Source organism: Triturus cristatus, chromosome 3_1 (genome assembly GCF_964204655.1).
Source record: "Triturus cristatus chromosome 3_1, aTriCri1.1, whole genome shotgun sequence".
Taxonomy (NCBI): domain Eukaryota; kingdom Metazoa; phylum Chordata; class Amphibia; order Caudata; family Salamandridae; genus Triturus; species Triturus cristatus.
The window spans coordinates 826,877,104-826,893,813 of NC_140583.1; the positions used below are offsets into that span (position 1 = coordinate 826,877,104).

At 43.2% G+C, this 16,710-nt stretch overlaps 1 protein-coding gene across 2 annotated transcripts in view; it reads left to right on the top strand.

Moving 5' to 3' along the window:
• The window catches only part of SESTD1 (SEC14 and spectrin domain containing 1), a 422,952-nt gene extending 413,397 nt beyond the window's left edge, over positions 1-9,555 (top strand). For both annotated transcript variants that reach the window (XM_085645200.1, XM_085645201.1), the window contains exon 18: positions 8,893-9,555. In XM_085645200.1, coding sequence (XP_085501326.1) covers positions 8,893-9,019 — 127 coding nt within the window. In that variant the 3' untranslated portion in view covers positions 9,020-9,555. The remainder of the gene's footprint in view (positions 1-8,892) is intronic.
• The last annotated feature ends 7,155 nt before the right edge of the window (positions 9,556-16,710 follow it).

The following is a 16,710-nucleotide window of genomic DNA, read 5'->3' on the forward strand; positions in this document are numbered from 1 at the left end:
GAGGTCCTAGCTTCATTTGCCATTGTGGTTAGACATGTGGCTGAGGTCCTAGACATATAACTGCCTTCACTTGATGTCAAAGCAAAAGTCCTTACTGAGCTTTTGCATCCTAGGCCAGCTTCATCTGAGTACTTACTTCCATTTAAGGAAGCCCTAACTGGCACTTTTATGGACACTTGGGCTGAGATTTACTCTTACCCATCAGTGAACAGGCTAGTGCCAGATGCCGCAGCTGGCGACCTAGATTTTCTTACCAAGAATTCTGCTCCTGAGAGTTTTCTAGTCCTTGCCTCTACCAGTAAAGTAAATCCTAATTTGTTTCCCACAACTCCTCCAGACAGGGAGTCAAAAAGGATTGAGGCATCCGGGAAGATTATTTTCTCTTCGCCAGCTTGGCATTACTGTCAATCAGTGCAATCTGCCTGTTAGGTCGTGATATGCATGCGCTGTGGTACATGGCCAACAAGTTCTTGCTGTCGGTCTTGGGGAATTTTAGGCACTTTGATTCAAACCATTCAGGATGGCCGTGATGCCGCCAAGTAATTTATTAAGTCTGGCTGTGATACTACAGATTGCTTGGGGTGAGTGGTGGTCACTGGTGTGGTGCTTCGTGGAAATGAATGTATGCTATCCACTGGGTTTCCTGGAGATGTACAGGCATCCATTATGAATGTGTCTTTGTCTGGGTCCCTCCTATATGGTGGGAATACTGACTCTGCCATCAAATGCTTTAAGAAAAACATAGCCACATCGTGTTTCTTGAGCCTTTCCACCCCTGCCTGTCCGTTTCCCCGTCAGTATTTCTCCTTCCAAGTTCACTCTAGACAGCTGGTGTACAGGCAATGTCATGCACGGCTAACCTCAAAACAGTACTTTTATGGCACAGGCGGGTATCACGCATACATAGCACAGGGTGCCAGGGAGAACGCTCTATTCAGTCTTCCACCCCTGGGACATCAGCCTTCAAACCACTTTAGTTTGCCCTTGGTGGCACACAACCATCCAGGTGGAGGCAGAATACATCTTCCATAAAGAGCTGTTGGTCTTATTGGCCAAAGTGGTCATTGGGAGGATGCTCACCTTGGAAGTGGGGATGGGATATTAATCCTGCTATTTCTTTGCGCCGTAGAAGAACGTTGTCTTATTGTAGACTTCACTCTCTAAATGCATTCGTGTGGAAGGACAAATTAAAAATGCTCACACTTTTCCAAGTTCAGTCTGCCCTCCATTAGGGTGACTGGATGCTTGCCGGGTACATGCAGGACGCGTACTTTCAGGTGCCTGTCCTGCAGTCCTACAGTTTTTACCAGCAGCTCAATGTAGGCCAGAAGCATTTTCAGTTTGCTGTGCTCCCCTTTACCCTTACCAGCGCTCCTCTGATGTTCACAAATGTGTTGTTGGTGGTCGCCGCCCATCTTCTGAATTTGGGGGAGATTCGTTTTCCCCATCCTCGAGTGCTGACTGTTAAAGGTGAGCCTACCATAGTCAGTTACTCTACAGCATGCTTTTTAAGATGAGACACCTTTGTATATCTAGATTTCTGTTGTTCATCATTTAAAAATTATGTCTTTGTCTCATTGTAACTAATTTCTATACTTTTTCATTACATTTAGGCCCTTCTATAGCTGTTTCTTGATCATGTTATGTTCCCTTCAAAATAGCATTGAATTAGCAATATTTCTATTTCCATGTACTTATTTGCTCATCTTGCAGGAATGCCCTTTGCTTTGTGTTAGGGTTTTCGTTTAGCATTGTGGAGTAATGCAGCAGCCAGCAATTGCTTGGCCTCTTACCTCTGTCTCTCTGGTGTTTGGTGAGTGTGAAGGTAGGGTTGGCTTACTATCCCTTGCCTGAGAGAATGTTTGTGGTGTAGTTTGAAAAGTCGGTCCTTTGCCTACATATTTGTGCTGTCGCGGTGCCCATATAGGTGCCATTGTGGCGAGCTGACTTCAGTTCCTTTATTTCCTCAGAATCCATCCCTGGATCCGGATTAACGCCACCACTAGCACCTCTACATACCCCAGCTCCGTTCCATCAGGCCTCCTCTCCAGACCTGCCTATTCCCCTCGACGACGAGTCGATCATCATCCCTGACCCGATGCCACCCTGGCACCACTTAAAGTTGCTCCTGGGACAAACACTTGGTGCTAAAAATCAGTGCGAACATAGCAAATTACCACACTCCGCTGCTTGCCGAACTCTGCGTAGCGCGGCAGAGTTTTTTGGTCATTTCGTGGAGCTCCGCCCAGGCCTAATCTGCACAAGGAGGTTGTGCAAGATCTCTTCTGAAAGTGGGGAGAGCTGTGGCTCGATCTGTTTGCCACCACCAAGAATGCCCAGTGTCAGCACTTCTGAGTGCTGGAGTTTCCAAGGTGGCTTTTGCATGGTGACGCATTCCACCTTGACGTCCTGTCGCAGAAGCAGGGCAGGGTTCTTCATCTTAACCTATACATTCTCCTCCATCATGCATAGAGATTGAATGGCAGCCGTTGAGAATTTTTGATCTTCCTCCCGAAGTATGTGATGTCATCTTGGTTGCCAGGTGTCCTTCTACTAAGACCATCTATGCCTGCTGCTGGGATAAATTTGTGGCCTGGTGTTCCTCGCCACCAGGAGGTGAATCTCCTTTCTGCACATCTATCAGAGGTTTTGTTGTTTGTTCTTTCACTGGCCCAGGAAGGCCTTACCCGGGGCACTGTTAAGGGTTATTTGCCATCCATCTCGGCCTTCCTGCAGCTGCCGGACCAACCGTCCCTGCTTAGGTCACCAGTTGGCACTTATTTTCCTGAAGGGCCTGCGACACTTGTTTCTGCCTGCCCCATTTTTTATGCCCCAATGGGACCTTAATCTGGTTCTAACTTACCTGATCTGTACCCCCTTTAAGCCAGAACATAGTTGTCCTCTGCGGCTCCTGACTGTTAAAACTGTCTTCTTGGTGGTCATTACATCAACTAGGTGGGTCAGTGAGCTTCAGACTGTCGGTCCCCCCTCTGTACACCACTTTCTTTAAAGACAAGCTGGTCCTCAGGACACGTGCCCCCTCCCTTCTACGTTGTCCAGAGCACCACTGCCATATCCTTCCAAGGAGGAGGAGAGATTCCGTCGCCGGGACCCTAAGAGAGCTCTCTCCTATATTGATTACACCAGAGACCACCGGGTGGACAATCAACCCTTCATTGGGTTTGACAGAGCAAAGAAAGACAAGGCTGTGCAGAAACAGGCCATCTTCAGCTGGATTGTGCTCTGCATAAAGATCTGCTACGCACTGCCAAACAAGCAACCCTCTGAGGTCTTGCAGGCCCACTCCACCAGGGCCGCGGCCGCCACTAGGACGCAAGTGAGCATGGTACCTATCCTGGACATCTGTTACGCTGCTACATGGCCATCCCTTAACATGTTTACCAAACATTACTGCTTTGACAGTCAGGTCCATTGTGATAGGTACTTTGCTTGTTCAGTCCACCAGGACTTTTGGGTCTAGCCTGTTCACATTCTCACCTCCAGGGAGGTATTGCTAAGATATCTATTCTAAGGTGAGGAATTTGCGGTTAGAACTATCAGATGAACAAGTTACTTACCCTCGATAACTGTAATCTGGTAGAGACTATCAAACAGCCGATTCCGCACCTGCCCATCCTCCCCACTTTGCGAACTGTGCTGAATACTCAAAAGATTCCGCTATATATGGCACACTGGTCAAGGATTTACATTGGTTTTTAAGTGGCTCTTCATTTTTGGCACAGAAAGTTTCATGAAAGAAACTGATGTGAGCGCGCTGGGGTGACGCCTCTATGGGCACCGTGACGTCACAACGTGGCCGATGTGGAGCTGAGCAATGCCACCTGTCAGCATGCAGAGGTATCGCTCAGTCTGACACCTGGGGAATATTATAAAATAAGGAATCTGCGGTTAGATAGTCTTTCTACCAGCTAAGGCATTACCGAAGGTAAGTAACATGTTTGTCTCTGTTGTCTGCTTTACAATGGGGGAGGTACGTATTGCATCCGTCTGTCTAATCCATGTTAGTTGTGATGATGTTTCTTGAATTCGGGAGTTAGTAGATCTCATTTCAGGAACAGGATTAAAACCATTTATAGCCTCTTAGTTGGGCAAGTTAGAGTAGTTGTGATGTAGCTTAACAGCTATAATATGGGTTGTTCTGCACCTAACCCATTGTCGAGGCTGTTCTGACCGTCTGTTCTGTGTTTTTCCTAGGTATAGCATTCTCATGTCGTCTATCTAGTTGCTGTGGACTCTAATTCATTTCTTATTGGTACTGTATCTTGTTTGTCTCACTTCATTCTTGAGTCTGGCTGCCTCTTATTTTTTCCATGTTTCCGCGTCCTGAAGTTGCTTATCGCTAGCCATAATTTTTCTTTGGCGCTCATGGACCCCAGCTTTCTAGTTCTGAGATCCCCTGTCTTTGGAGTATCACTTTTTAAGGTTCCTTGATCTCATTGGTAATACTTCTCCTGGCTCCATCTGTTGATATTCAGTGTTTTTTTGGCAGAAGAGCCATCTCTGTTTATGGAGTACACACTTCTTGATCGAGCACAGGACTTTGTCAGGGAACAGGGTCAGGTAACACTTTCTTTCTCTCCAATTTACTAATGTGTCTCGAGACCTAGGTTATCAAGTGCACTGTGTTCATAGCATCTATATCCTTGTTACGCCCATTCGCCCTTACGAAGCCACCATTTGCTTCACATGCAGCGATCCCCCCCGATGATTACCTTTCTCTCTACTCCCAATAACGCCATGTGCTTTATTTAATTCTGAAGGTCCTTATCTAGTTTCTTCATGCAGAAGAAATTCACCTCATATGTCATGGTGTAGTCACCCTTGCCTAGATAACTGTTTACAACTCTGTATACTTATTTCATATTTTCCCAAATAAGGTGTGCCACAACTAAACATTTGTAACCTATTATTATACAGATCAAAGTGTATATTTGTGTTAAAAAAGAAAATGCTGTTTTGACATCTGTTTTATCAAAGTAGTTTTGAATGTGAATCTGCTTCCTAAAGACAATGTTATCACATATACATTTGTAAATATTTGGGTTTTTTTATCTCTCATCTAAGTATCATCAAACTCATTCGATTTTCAGGCCATAATGGACAGAACATGTGTGCACCGTGTTAAGAGAGGGTCAGTTTATGTGATGTAATCTTGTCTTTACTTTAACTGTCTTGTTTCAATTTTTTTTCATTTAAATCTTTGCTAGGTTTTATAGGCTCTGACGTTTGAAACTTTGATCTCCCTATTTAAGCAGTTCAAAACTAAGAACCGGGCGAACGCAACCTAGATATACTTCCAACCAACTTTCCACAAAATGCTTGCTTAATTTTTTATGTTATTTCTGTTTTTACAGTACAGATCTGTAATTCATCTTTTTGTGGTTTGAATATGGGAGCAAGTGGTTTAAGTCAGGCAGCATTATGTAACTGCTTCATCGATTCCCAGATAATGTATGCGTTTGCATCAAGCATGACATTTTGTGTTCTAAGTCTACTTAGACAACTTTATTGTTACCTTTTTAACTGATGGGAAGAAACTGCTAGCAATGTACTTGGACACAGGGTATGAGTAACAATGCTTGGTTGTGTACCTGCAGAGAAGTGCCTATGTAGGACTGAGGCAAGAATGTTCCACTCAGTGGTAGAGTTTTCTGTCAATGAAACCTTTAGGAGCTCTCATATCCAGCAGACCTAAATTGCAGGAAGTTGGTCCTTCATCCCACCATCATTCGGTGGGTGGATGGAATGTTTTCTTCTAGAGGACCCCTGCCTGGAATGGCCCTTCCTTGGGAAAAGGAGACGTCTTATACAGACCCTAGGGCTGGACAGGTCTGACTTGAGGCAGCAAATAAATTCCTGAAGTCCATCCTGGCCTCATGCAAAGTGTACAGCATAGGGTGCACACACTATAGTACACATTTTGGGGGGATAGAAAATGCAAGGGCACTCCACTTTTTGTTGATGCATTACACTAAACCTCGCAGATAGTTTGGTACCATTCCCAACTCAAGATTTCCTTTATGCGTGTTTATTTGGTGGGGCTTACACAGCTCATATGCCTTGCTTCATTGCTCCTGGGACAAGAAATGCTTAGGAATCCGTTCGAGGTTGTTGAAATGCGTAACTGGTGTGATCCTCACTTACACATTGGTAGAGAAACACTTTTAGGCTAGAAATTGTGGAGGGTCTTCATCAGGACACGTGTCAGAAAACATTTGTTGGTAGCACCCTAATCAGCCTAATTAAGCATCATTCTCTGAAGAATCTTTTGCAGGCCCAAGTAAGGATATGTGGCAGTGAACCATCAGCTTTTCTGTCTGATGTCTAATGTCCAGGACTATATCTAGGCACATTTGGAAGTGTCACAGTAGTGGAGTAGAATTTGCTATCAATGAGCATTTCAAAGTTTCGTTCTGGCAATAGCAGGGCTCGCTTTTGTGTGTGTCTGCTTGGAGTGCCAACATGGGACTTGGAGGACGCCAGATATGACAATTGCTTCAACAATGTCACTGTCTGAATTGAAACGCTATGTCAACTGATTTATAGCCTTGGACTGTATCCGATCATATTTGATGTGGACTTTATTTGGCGACTGATACATTTTGCAGTTCATCCTTGATGACGGTTATTCATAGACAAGACTTCTATATTTGTGTTGGCATCAATGCTCTCCTTTCTTCATGACTCTGGTACTGTGCCATCTTCTCACTTAACTTTTGGTAGTACTGTTTTACTTCCTATGAATATTCATTTTATCATTCCATTGTTTTTTTTTCCTTTCATCTGAAATACATAATTGCGGTAATCACATTGAATATTTTTTATGGCGAATCATTTATTGCCCTTCTTTAAACTTTGTCCGGAATTCATGTTTGTGAAGCTCACTTTAAAACATCATGATTTTCTTCAAGGTAACTTCACAGTATCCCCTTGATGCATATTTGAGGGCTGCCAGTGTGCCAAAAGGCTAGACTTTTCCATGTCCATATTGCACATACTTGCACATTCAAGACTGTCAGCTGTCCCTGTTCTGAAATCTGTTCAGTTTATATCCCACATTATGGAACTTCCCATCTCATATCGACAGGCCACCTGTGATTATATAAGCTTGGCTGGGGCAACTATCAAGGCGGTCGCATGCCTTTATAGGGCCATAGGACGGGATACCATACAATCGCAGGACCGGTTGAAAAACCAATGGGAGGGAGACATCGCCAGTCCACTGGCAGACAAGGATTGGGAGAAAATACTCGAACGGGCAGACAAGGTCTCCAGAAATGCCCGCTTTAACCTGATTAGCTTTTATACATTCCACCGGGCTTATCACACCCAGAACGTATTAACAAATATTTTGCAGGGGAGGACGCCCGATGCCCGAGATGTACTGCAATGGGAGCGAACTACATCCACATGATGTGGAGCTCTACTTCTTTAACACATTATTGGCAGGAAGTGATGCAGGAGACGGCTAGGATCACAGCGAGGGTAATACCATGCACACCGACACATGTACTGTTGGGTTTGTTTCCACACACTGCCTAAACTAGGACCACAGACAGGTTCCAGGACCTCGCCTTTGTCCTGGTAAAGCGAGAAATCACTCGTAACTGGAAAGACCCGAGAGGCCCCAGCATACAAGGGTGGAAACAGGAGCTAGTAATATGGGCAGGATGCAAGAGCAGGGTCCTCTTGAGGAATGCGAGGCGAGGGATAGGCAAGGAGGAGAGAGCCAGGGCTTGGGAGGCAATGATCGGCGACATGCAGCGAGACGGATGGCATCTGACGCTTCTACCCCTGAGAGACCACCACAACAGGAGCAACCCTAGCGACTGAGGCAGGACGAGGGGGCACAGGGGATCCCGGACAGGGAGGGACATATAACCTACTCTCACAGGGGAGGGTAGCTACAGAACAGGGGGGCACCCGCGAAGGGCTTCCACACACGGTCCGACACAAGAGAGGAAGCCTTCAGAGCTCTAGGGGTACAATGGGGAGACAGCAGTGTGTGTGGGGGGGAAGGCAGATCTAGTTAACGGTTTTGATTGGTTGGGTGCGGGGGGGTGGAGGGGAACACGAGGCCAACGCAACATTATTCCCTCAGAAAACAAGAGTAGACAAGGACATATTAGATCCAAGTTGACGGGTATGTAGGACGGGTTAGGGGATATACTGCCAACAATTAAGACCAGAATATATTTGTATCAAGATGTGTGGTTGATCAGACTGATAATAAATGCCAATAAAGTTTGTTTAAAAAAACAAAAATTGAACTTCCCATCTCATGAGATCAGGAGGAAGAAGATCTTTTATTGAATGAATATTTCCCTACTGACTGACGATCATCATTTAATTTGCAACTTCTTATGCTTTTCTTTTGTTATTATCCATTCATGGTGCTTAGAAGCAGTTTCGTTGGGGGCACCAAATACATAGTTAAGAGACATGAAGAAAACTACAAGATTGTCTTGTATATCATTGTTATTAATACTCTGAAATGATATCCCGTTAATATAGCACTGGGCTGACATTTTTCTACAGCCAGCAGAAGCTTTATCATATGTTTTCTGAGCTTGTATAACACACATTCTGTCATTCGTATTGCAACGTTATTTAAATTCATTATTTCTCCATATGTTGGTTTATTGTACCTAGCTTTAGACATAAGGGGTTTGGAAACTGTAATCCTTTTTAAGGTTTTACAGAGGATGGCATGGGATTCAGAAACTAAAGCGAACATGTGGTGATTATTTTGTTTTTTGGAAGGCTTTAATAACCACGCACACCTGATTCCACATTTTGTTTGCAGCAGTTGTGGCAATATGGAGTTTCTTTATTTTAAGTGCAATTCATGCATACTGTGTTCTTTTCTAGAACTGAACAGTACTTAGGGAGCCCAAGTGACATGGCTTCTACAGCAGAGCACATCAAGGAGAGGATGAGACTGGTTAGCCTGAAAAGACAGCAGTTGAATGATCCTGATGCTGACCCCGAGAGCTAACAGTTCAGACTATTAACCAATAAAAAGACTATGTACTTTTCATCATAAGATCCCCCGATTACATGATGTGGCATAATAAACAAAACATTTCACAGCCATTTTGCAACTTGCTGATCTCCATTTCGACTTCATCTATCAGCTACCATTTGTTCATCTTCTGTGAAATCATACTCGTAAGTATTTCATGGGAAAGGATTGTACCATTGCACTGAAAGCTCTGACCTGCCAGTTGTGTAAATAGCTGACATACATTTTGAATGCTGATACTGAAAGTCCCATGTTATAAAATAAATGCTGTTAAAACCAAGATGATGTTAAGCTATGAGACTGTGAGTATATTACTTGTTGTTTGTTGACAGTGTTGTCTCTATTATTTTGTCCTCCATATCTTTAAGGGTGTCCTTTTTATTGTGCCAATAATCAATCTGCCTTCAACTGTTTGATATATCAAATTTATGAAACAGATGTTTTCCTACATGTACTGATATTGTATTTAAAGCTGTTTGTGCTGAATAAAACTCATTTTTAATATCGGATTTCAGATGTTTACTATTAACTACTTAATATCCTTAAATATACCCTGGTCTCCCCTTTGTTCTGCAACTATTTTCCTTGGTTATTACAGGTGTATGCAACTGTGTATTCTTGTGCTGAAGGGTAGTATATCTCTCCAACTGTACTAAACCTTTTCATTAAAATGTTGTTCTTACAGGTTTGGGCAAGATCCTAGCATTGTTAATGCACAAGTCTCCAATTAGAGCCGACGAGTTTTCATGAAACCGGTTGATCATTAACATTTTTATCCTTACGTAGCACTTCCAAATATGTTGATTATATTTGTTTTGTATAATTATATGTTGATTTTGTTAGTGACCTGCCACAAATTTGGTTTGCAGCTCTGTAGTAGTATTTGTTTTGTTCCAGAGTGCTCTCTTCTGTTACTTATTGGACATACACTTCCCACTTTGTATTAACAGAAAATTGGAAGCCCTTCTCCCAGGTGTGCTAGACTTAGTATGAAGCGGTATTTAGAATGAAATTGTTGATCAAGTGTTTACGAACAGAAAGAAAATAACTTAAACATAACAAACAATACAGTACATTTAAAGCATTATTTATATGGTATACCTGTTTATGATCTGGGACCGAGTTGTAGATTTCCTATGGTCATGAGGATGTTGGAGTTTGTCAGGTTGGCGTGTTCTCAAGATTAAAACAAGGATTTTTAGAATATTTTTTAAGTCTGGGCGGTAGGGAGTGGTTCAGGGCTGACCAGGTATAGCATTTTATATCCAGTCAAATGACTGTAACCTTGGCGAGCAGCATGATGGCTTTGGAACAATGAAAATAGTTTGGTTGGGTTGACAGAGCAAAGTGTGGCAGCTGGTTTGGACATGTGAGAAGCTGAGAAATCGGTGGAGGAGGCCTCATGAATGATTTTAACATTACCTGTGCTTTGCTGAGCCTAGTCTACTGGATGATTAAGGACTAATGTGTATGTCAAGTGAGGTTAAAGTGTTTTTCTGGAGAAATTAATGATTTGTTTTAGGTGTAGAAAGATAACTGTGAAGGTACTACAACTAGGTTGTTGCAGTAGATCCAGCAACAGCATCACTGTCGTGCTGATCAGTTATTGGGTATCTGGAGGGAAAGCAGTGACAAATCCTTTTAATATTAGAGCCTTGGAACTTTGTGGCCTAGGACGTGGATGGCATTTATTTAGTCATTATGTTAACTACTGCACAACGCTTTTTTAGTCGCTTCAGAGTGCTGACATAAAAGGATTTCTTTTCATGCTGGGATTTAACTGTATTCTAAGGTTTCTGTCTGAGGGAGCTGTTGGCGCATCTGGAGAAAGTAAAATTGTTGAGTGCTGGCTTATTAAAGTAATGAGGGAGGAAAGTAGATTACCTCAGTTATAATTATGTAGTGGTATTTATATGACACAAACAGAACCAGAAAGCAACGGAGTGCTGTACATTACATGAGAGGTATACCGACATGATATTAGATTACATCAAGTGGGGGATTACACCAATACATTTCACACATTACATTTTTTTAGACACAGAGATTACGTGATTTGCCCAGAATCACAAAATGTTGAGTCTAGCACCAAGCCCGGATTCAAATCTGGGTCCCCAGGTCCAGCTACTTTAACCACAAGACCACATCTCATCCTTGAGTTGAGCTTGGGAGAGCAGGTTGGACATGAATGAATCAATGGTTGGGTTTTATAAAGCGTGACAGTTGCTCCAAGTTGAAGCATCCCATCGCTGGTTGCGTAGAGAGAAGCAAGAGACGAGAACCTCTTGGGAACAATTAGGTCACATGCGGGGGAAAAAAGCAGGCCATGGTAATACCTATTTGGAGGTATGTCTTTCATAGAGCTTTGAAAGTGGATTCTGAAGTGATACTCATAAGGTGTTCAGGAAGAGAGTCTCACAACTTGGGGGCCAGGAAGGTAAAAGAGAAGCCATCAGCTCTCGATTAATGCGCCAGAGGGATGCACAACAGATTTTCATGAGTTGAGCGTTGGTTTCTACGATGTCTGTACTTTTTTTATTTTGTCTTGAATGTAAGCCAGGCCTGTCTGTTGCATCACCGTAAATGTGAATTAAAGGTCTTTGAATTTTATTATTTGGCTAACCGGTATCCAATGGAGATATGTCAGACCTTTCTAATTGAATTATGTTGTGGAATGTTCAGCACTTGCTGAAATCTTGAGGAGACCCAAGAAGAATGCTTCCCTCTCGCTTTCTTTTGTTTGTGGCAAGAAAGATTTGACTCAATTCGGATGGAGTTATTGGTATCTTTTAATCTTTTCACAGAACAACATTATTTGAACTTATCACTATTGACCTCTCTGCACCAAATCATATTACTAAGGTGAGCCTTGCATTGAGCTGAGTATATGTTTCGGGACATATGTTACTGGCTTTCTGAGTTTTGTTTGAATTATGAATGGATTTATTACACTTTTGTTTCCAGGTGAGGATATTTATGTGTAAGCAGTTCTCCACCACACATATGACCCTTTTAAGAATATTTCTAATTGGTCGATACATTCCCTTATCTATTAGGTTGCTCCTTCTCTACTCACATATCCAGTCCTTAAGAAGACCCACTGTTGAGGCACTTACTGGCCCTTTCCTTCCGTACCGGGTCGAAACATTGACATCACATACAAAGCCTGGATTCAATACATGGATTACAAAGGGGCAATTTGTAATCAGTAACTGTATCCTCACGAATCTAATTGAGACTTTGCTATGTATTAAGTTGGACAGGCTTCTATATGAAGAAATATGTAATGGGTCCATACCCCCTTCTCCTCTCCAAATCTACACAAGCACCTTCTCTGAGCACCATTCTATCACCCAAATCTTTCTGGAGCTAAGAATTTATTTTAAATTGGATTTATATCATGGTTTGAAAATACATTTCCAAACTTTCTAGAGCAAAATGTCTATGTCTGGATTATTGATATCATATTTCTCTGATTGAATCAGACTGAGGTCATTAAAGTAATTAAGGAGGAGGTGATTAATTGGCCACTGTGATCTAAGTAATTTTTTCTTTCTTCCGATAGGACAGCTGTTGTCTGTATCATTTGCACACATAGGCCTTTCAGTGGAACCTCTTTGTGCAGTAGTCTCAGCACAGCATTGTCACATCATTTGGTGGGTGGATGGAATGTTTTCTCCTAGAGGACCCCTGCCTGGAATGGCCCCTCCTTGGGAAAAGGAGAGGTCTTATACGGACCCAAGGGCTGGACAGGTCAATACTAGTCTGACTCGAGCCAGCAAATACATTCCTGCAGTCCATCCTGGCCTCATGCAAAGTGTACAGCATAGGGTGCACACACTATAGGTACACATTTTTGGGGGATTGAAAATGCAGGGGCACTCCACTTTTTGTTGATGCATTACACTAAACCTTGCAGATAGTCAGGTACCATTCCTAACTCAAGATTTCCCTCATGTTTATTTGGTGGGGCTCACACAGCTCATATCACATTGATCATGCCTTGCATCATTGCTCCTGGAGCTTCTAGGTGAGCGAGAAATGCCTAGGAATCCGTTAGAGGTTGTTGAAATGCATAGCTGGTGCGATCCCTCACTTCTAGATTCTGGCATAACCATGTCGGATTACAGAGGATGTTGGACAGGACTTTTAATGGTGGCTGTCTGACACCAATCAGACTTGTGGCAGACCACACCCAAATCTCACAGTAGCGCTGGATCCATCATCTCTGGGTTGGGACAGTCATCTGGGAGAGGTACGGATCAGTATTTTTTGGTCCCCTACAGATTAAAGGCATCACATCAACCTGCTGGAGCGTTGTACTATTTAGTTGGCTCTTGAGAATGTTCTCCCATCTGTCAAGCAGAAACCTGTTCCAATCTTAACTAATGATGTATCAAAAAAATTGATGTACTAAAACACGAAGGTAAACCACAAACTGGCAAGGAGACAGGTGTACCAAGATAAAACTAATGGGAAAAGGAATGGGTAGAATGAAGTCTTTTCTTTTTCATAGAACAAACCTATCAGAAAGCACAATAATTATTGTAAACATAGTTTTATTATTTAATGTGGTGGTTAGTAAAAATTTGTTATAAAAAATAAATACAATCTTAAAACGGTGGTACGCTGATTAACAATGAAAGAGAAATGTAAACTTGTACATTTACTAGTAAACCCTGAATACCTTTTTGCTGAGATTTCCAGCCGAGGCCAAGAATAAAAAAATATATTGAACGTGCACAGCAACTTGCAAGCTGGTCTGCACAGTTTTCCCAGGAGTTAGACACATGCCATCAAAGCAAACGAAATTTCTATTGCTTTATAGATGCCATTTACTCCAGTATTGGAACTTTCATAGATTCTCATGCTTGAATCATACCCCATCCTCAAGATGGGAGTCCCCGGTATATCGAAATAGCAATGCTAAACAAATACAAAGCAGAAACCAGGCTTAGGCCCATTTCTGTTTTGTAACATATCACTATCGTTTTGTAAAAGAGACCAAAAATAATTCCTGAACCAATCAGGACCTCTTACTCAGATGTTCTACCGCACGTTGTGCTAGGGAGTCTCCTCTGAGCTCTGCTCAGTTTTCTTCTACTTCAGTGAATTTGGATAAAGTTCTTTACTTCAAATGGAATGGAAAATACATTTGTATAGCGCAGATATCACTCCAAGGAGCATCTTGGCGCTTGGTGCCAACCTAGGTGGAACATGTTGGCTAACTGATGTCGTTCGAAGGGTCCTGTGCACTTTATACTAGGGCTTTACAGGCGGTGTCTGTAAGGGAGAAAACCCAGGTCTTCCGGGCTTTCCTGAAGAGCCTTTCTGTTGAGATTTGCCGAAGCTGTGGTGGCAGTTTGTTCCACGCCCTGGAACCAATGACAGCCAGGGATTTCCCACCCTTATTGGTGAGCCTGAATTTAGGGGTCACTAGTAGGTTTTGATTGGAGGACCTTAGGCTACGCGCAGGCAGATAGCTTCTGAAGCCATTCGACAGATACCTGGGCCCCTGTAAGTGAAAGGCTCTAAAAGTGATAACCAGGATTTTGAATAAGATACGCTTATGTATTGGTAACCAATGAAGGGCATTGAGTGCAGCCGAAGCAGATGACTTCCTGAAATCAGCATTTTACTACTGCAGGACCATCTTCTTCAGCGCTGCTTTTCTAGATTCTGGCATAACCATGTCCGATTAGGAGAAAGTCTTTTTAGAGCCTGTGCCACCTGTTGTAAGAAAAGGCTCCACACAGATGACACTCACAATGACTGTATTTATTGGCTACATCTCAACCATAAGGCAAAGGAGTGTGAGGTATGTTGTACCTTTTCTAATAAAACCTTGAGGGATCGTGAGCGACGCCTTCTTATATGGCTCCAGAAACTCAAAGCCAGAAAGGATGTGATTTTGAGTGAGGACAGTGATGAGGCATCCTCTTCTTCATCCAGGAGGTCCCATAAGAGGGGAAGATCACCTCACGCCCATTCTTCTGGTGAGCGTCCAAAAAGGCCCTTATAAAGACCTCTCACGGGTGCAGTCCCTCAAAATGTCCTCACAAACGTGAAAAGAATAGAAAGGGACATGCTTCAGGGGACAAACAACCAAAAAAGGTGAGTTCTGAGCCTTCTAATACACCTCCTCAAGGCAAGCACTCTTTCAAAAAGCCTTCTTCTGTGTCTCCTGAAGAAAATACGTCGACGATCGGACCGGCGACGAACAAGCCTTCACCATCGTTGACGAGTGCAGAGGTTCACCAGTCTTCAACATATAAGTAGAAGGCGAGTACCGCTTCGGCGTCTTTGGCAGTGTCGATAACTCCATTGTGCAAGACTTTGTCGCCGTCAAGTAAACTGTCGAAGACAATACTGTTGACGATGCATGGGGTAACGACTACGTCGACGACAACAGCTATAAAGACATCGACGACAACAGCGACGATGGCTATGTCAACGACAACGGTAAAGACGACATTTACGGCAGTTATACCGTCGCTTATGGTTTCCAGATCACCGCTGATATCCGCTTCTCCGACGATGGCATAGTCGGCGGGACCGTCGATGGGGAAAAAACACCTGAAAAAACAGAAAAGGCTACGTCAAGGCAAATTACACCAGAAGTTACCTCACCCAGCAAGGTTACACCTCTGTTGCCTTCTCACCTGTTGGAAGAGCAGGATTCTGAAGAAGAGGATGATTGACCCTTTGGCTACGTGAGTAGCCCATCTCAGCTGCATGTCAAGTGCCAAGAGAATAACTTTGAGGAGGAATATGGAGAAGGTCAATACTGTATTCCTCAGCAGGAATACCATCGGGATTATCAGGAAGAGGTAGTCTACATGCCTTCTTCGTTGCTAGCAAACCTATAATTTGTTAGCTGACTATAAGAAATGATTTCCTCCAACAGCTGCATCTCAGGAACAACCTACATTGGTTCCTCGGCCGCGTTCTATCCCGTCTACTCCAAAGAGGGTTCAAACTTTGCAGGCGGAACCTCTACCAAAATCACCTCATCCCCTACTCCACGAGATCAGCAACTATGGATGATTACCAGGAAAAAGTAGAACTCCGAGATCCGCATAGAGAATGAGATGACTACCTGATTCCCAAGTCTTCTCCTTCTCCGACGCCTGTTGACTCGCCACCAGAGGATATTGGTGGTTTTCATAACTTACTAGAAAGGGCAGCTAAGAGATTTGATCTACCAATGCCAACTTCCCTAACTGACTGTTTAATTTTAAAGAGCCCTTTAGAAAATCAGTGAGGGCTATCCCTATTGTGAGTCATATATTGAGAGGAAGGACTCAAGGTCATGAAGACGCCAACGACAGTGACACCAGTGCTATTCAGATCGGAGAAGAAATACAAGGCTCCAGAGGATGCTCCAGCCTGCTTTGTTGGTCATCGCAAACCGGAATCTGTAATCTCTCAGGCAGCACAGAGAAAATCCAAGAAGCCTTTTGCGCCCATCACCACGCCTCCCGATAGGGAAGGCAGGCGCTTGGATAACGATGGTAAGCATCTTTCATCAATGTCAGATCAGCTTATGCCCTTGTCATTCTGGGTTGATATGATCGACAAATGTGGTGTGTTCTGTCCTGGTTCCGTATGTGGCTCAACTTCCTGAAGAGAGCAAATCAGAAGTAAGGAAAATTTTCCAAGAG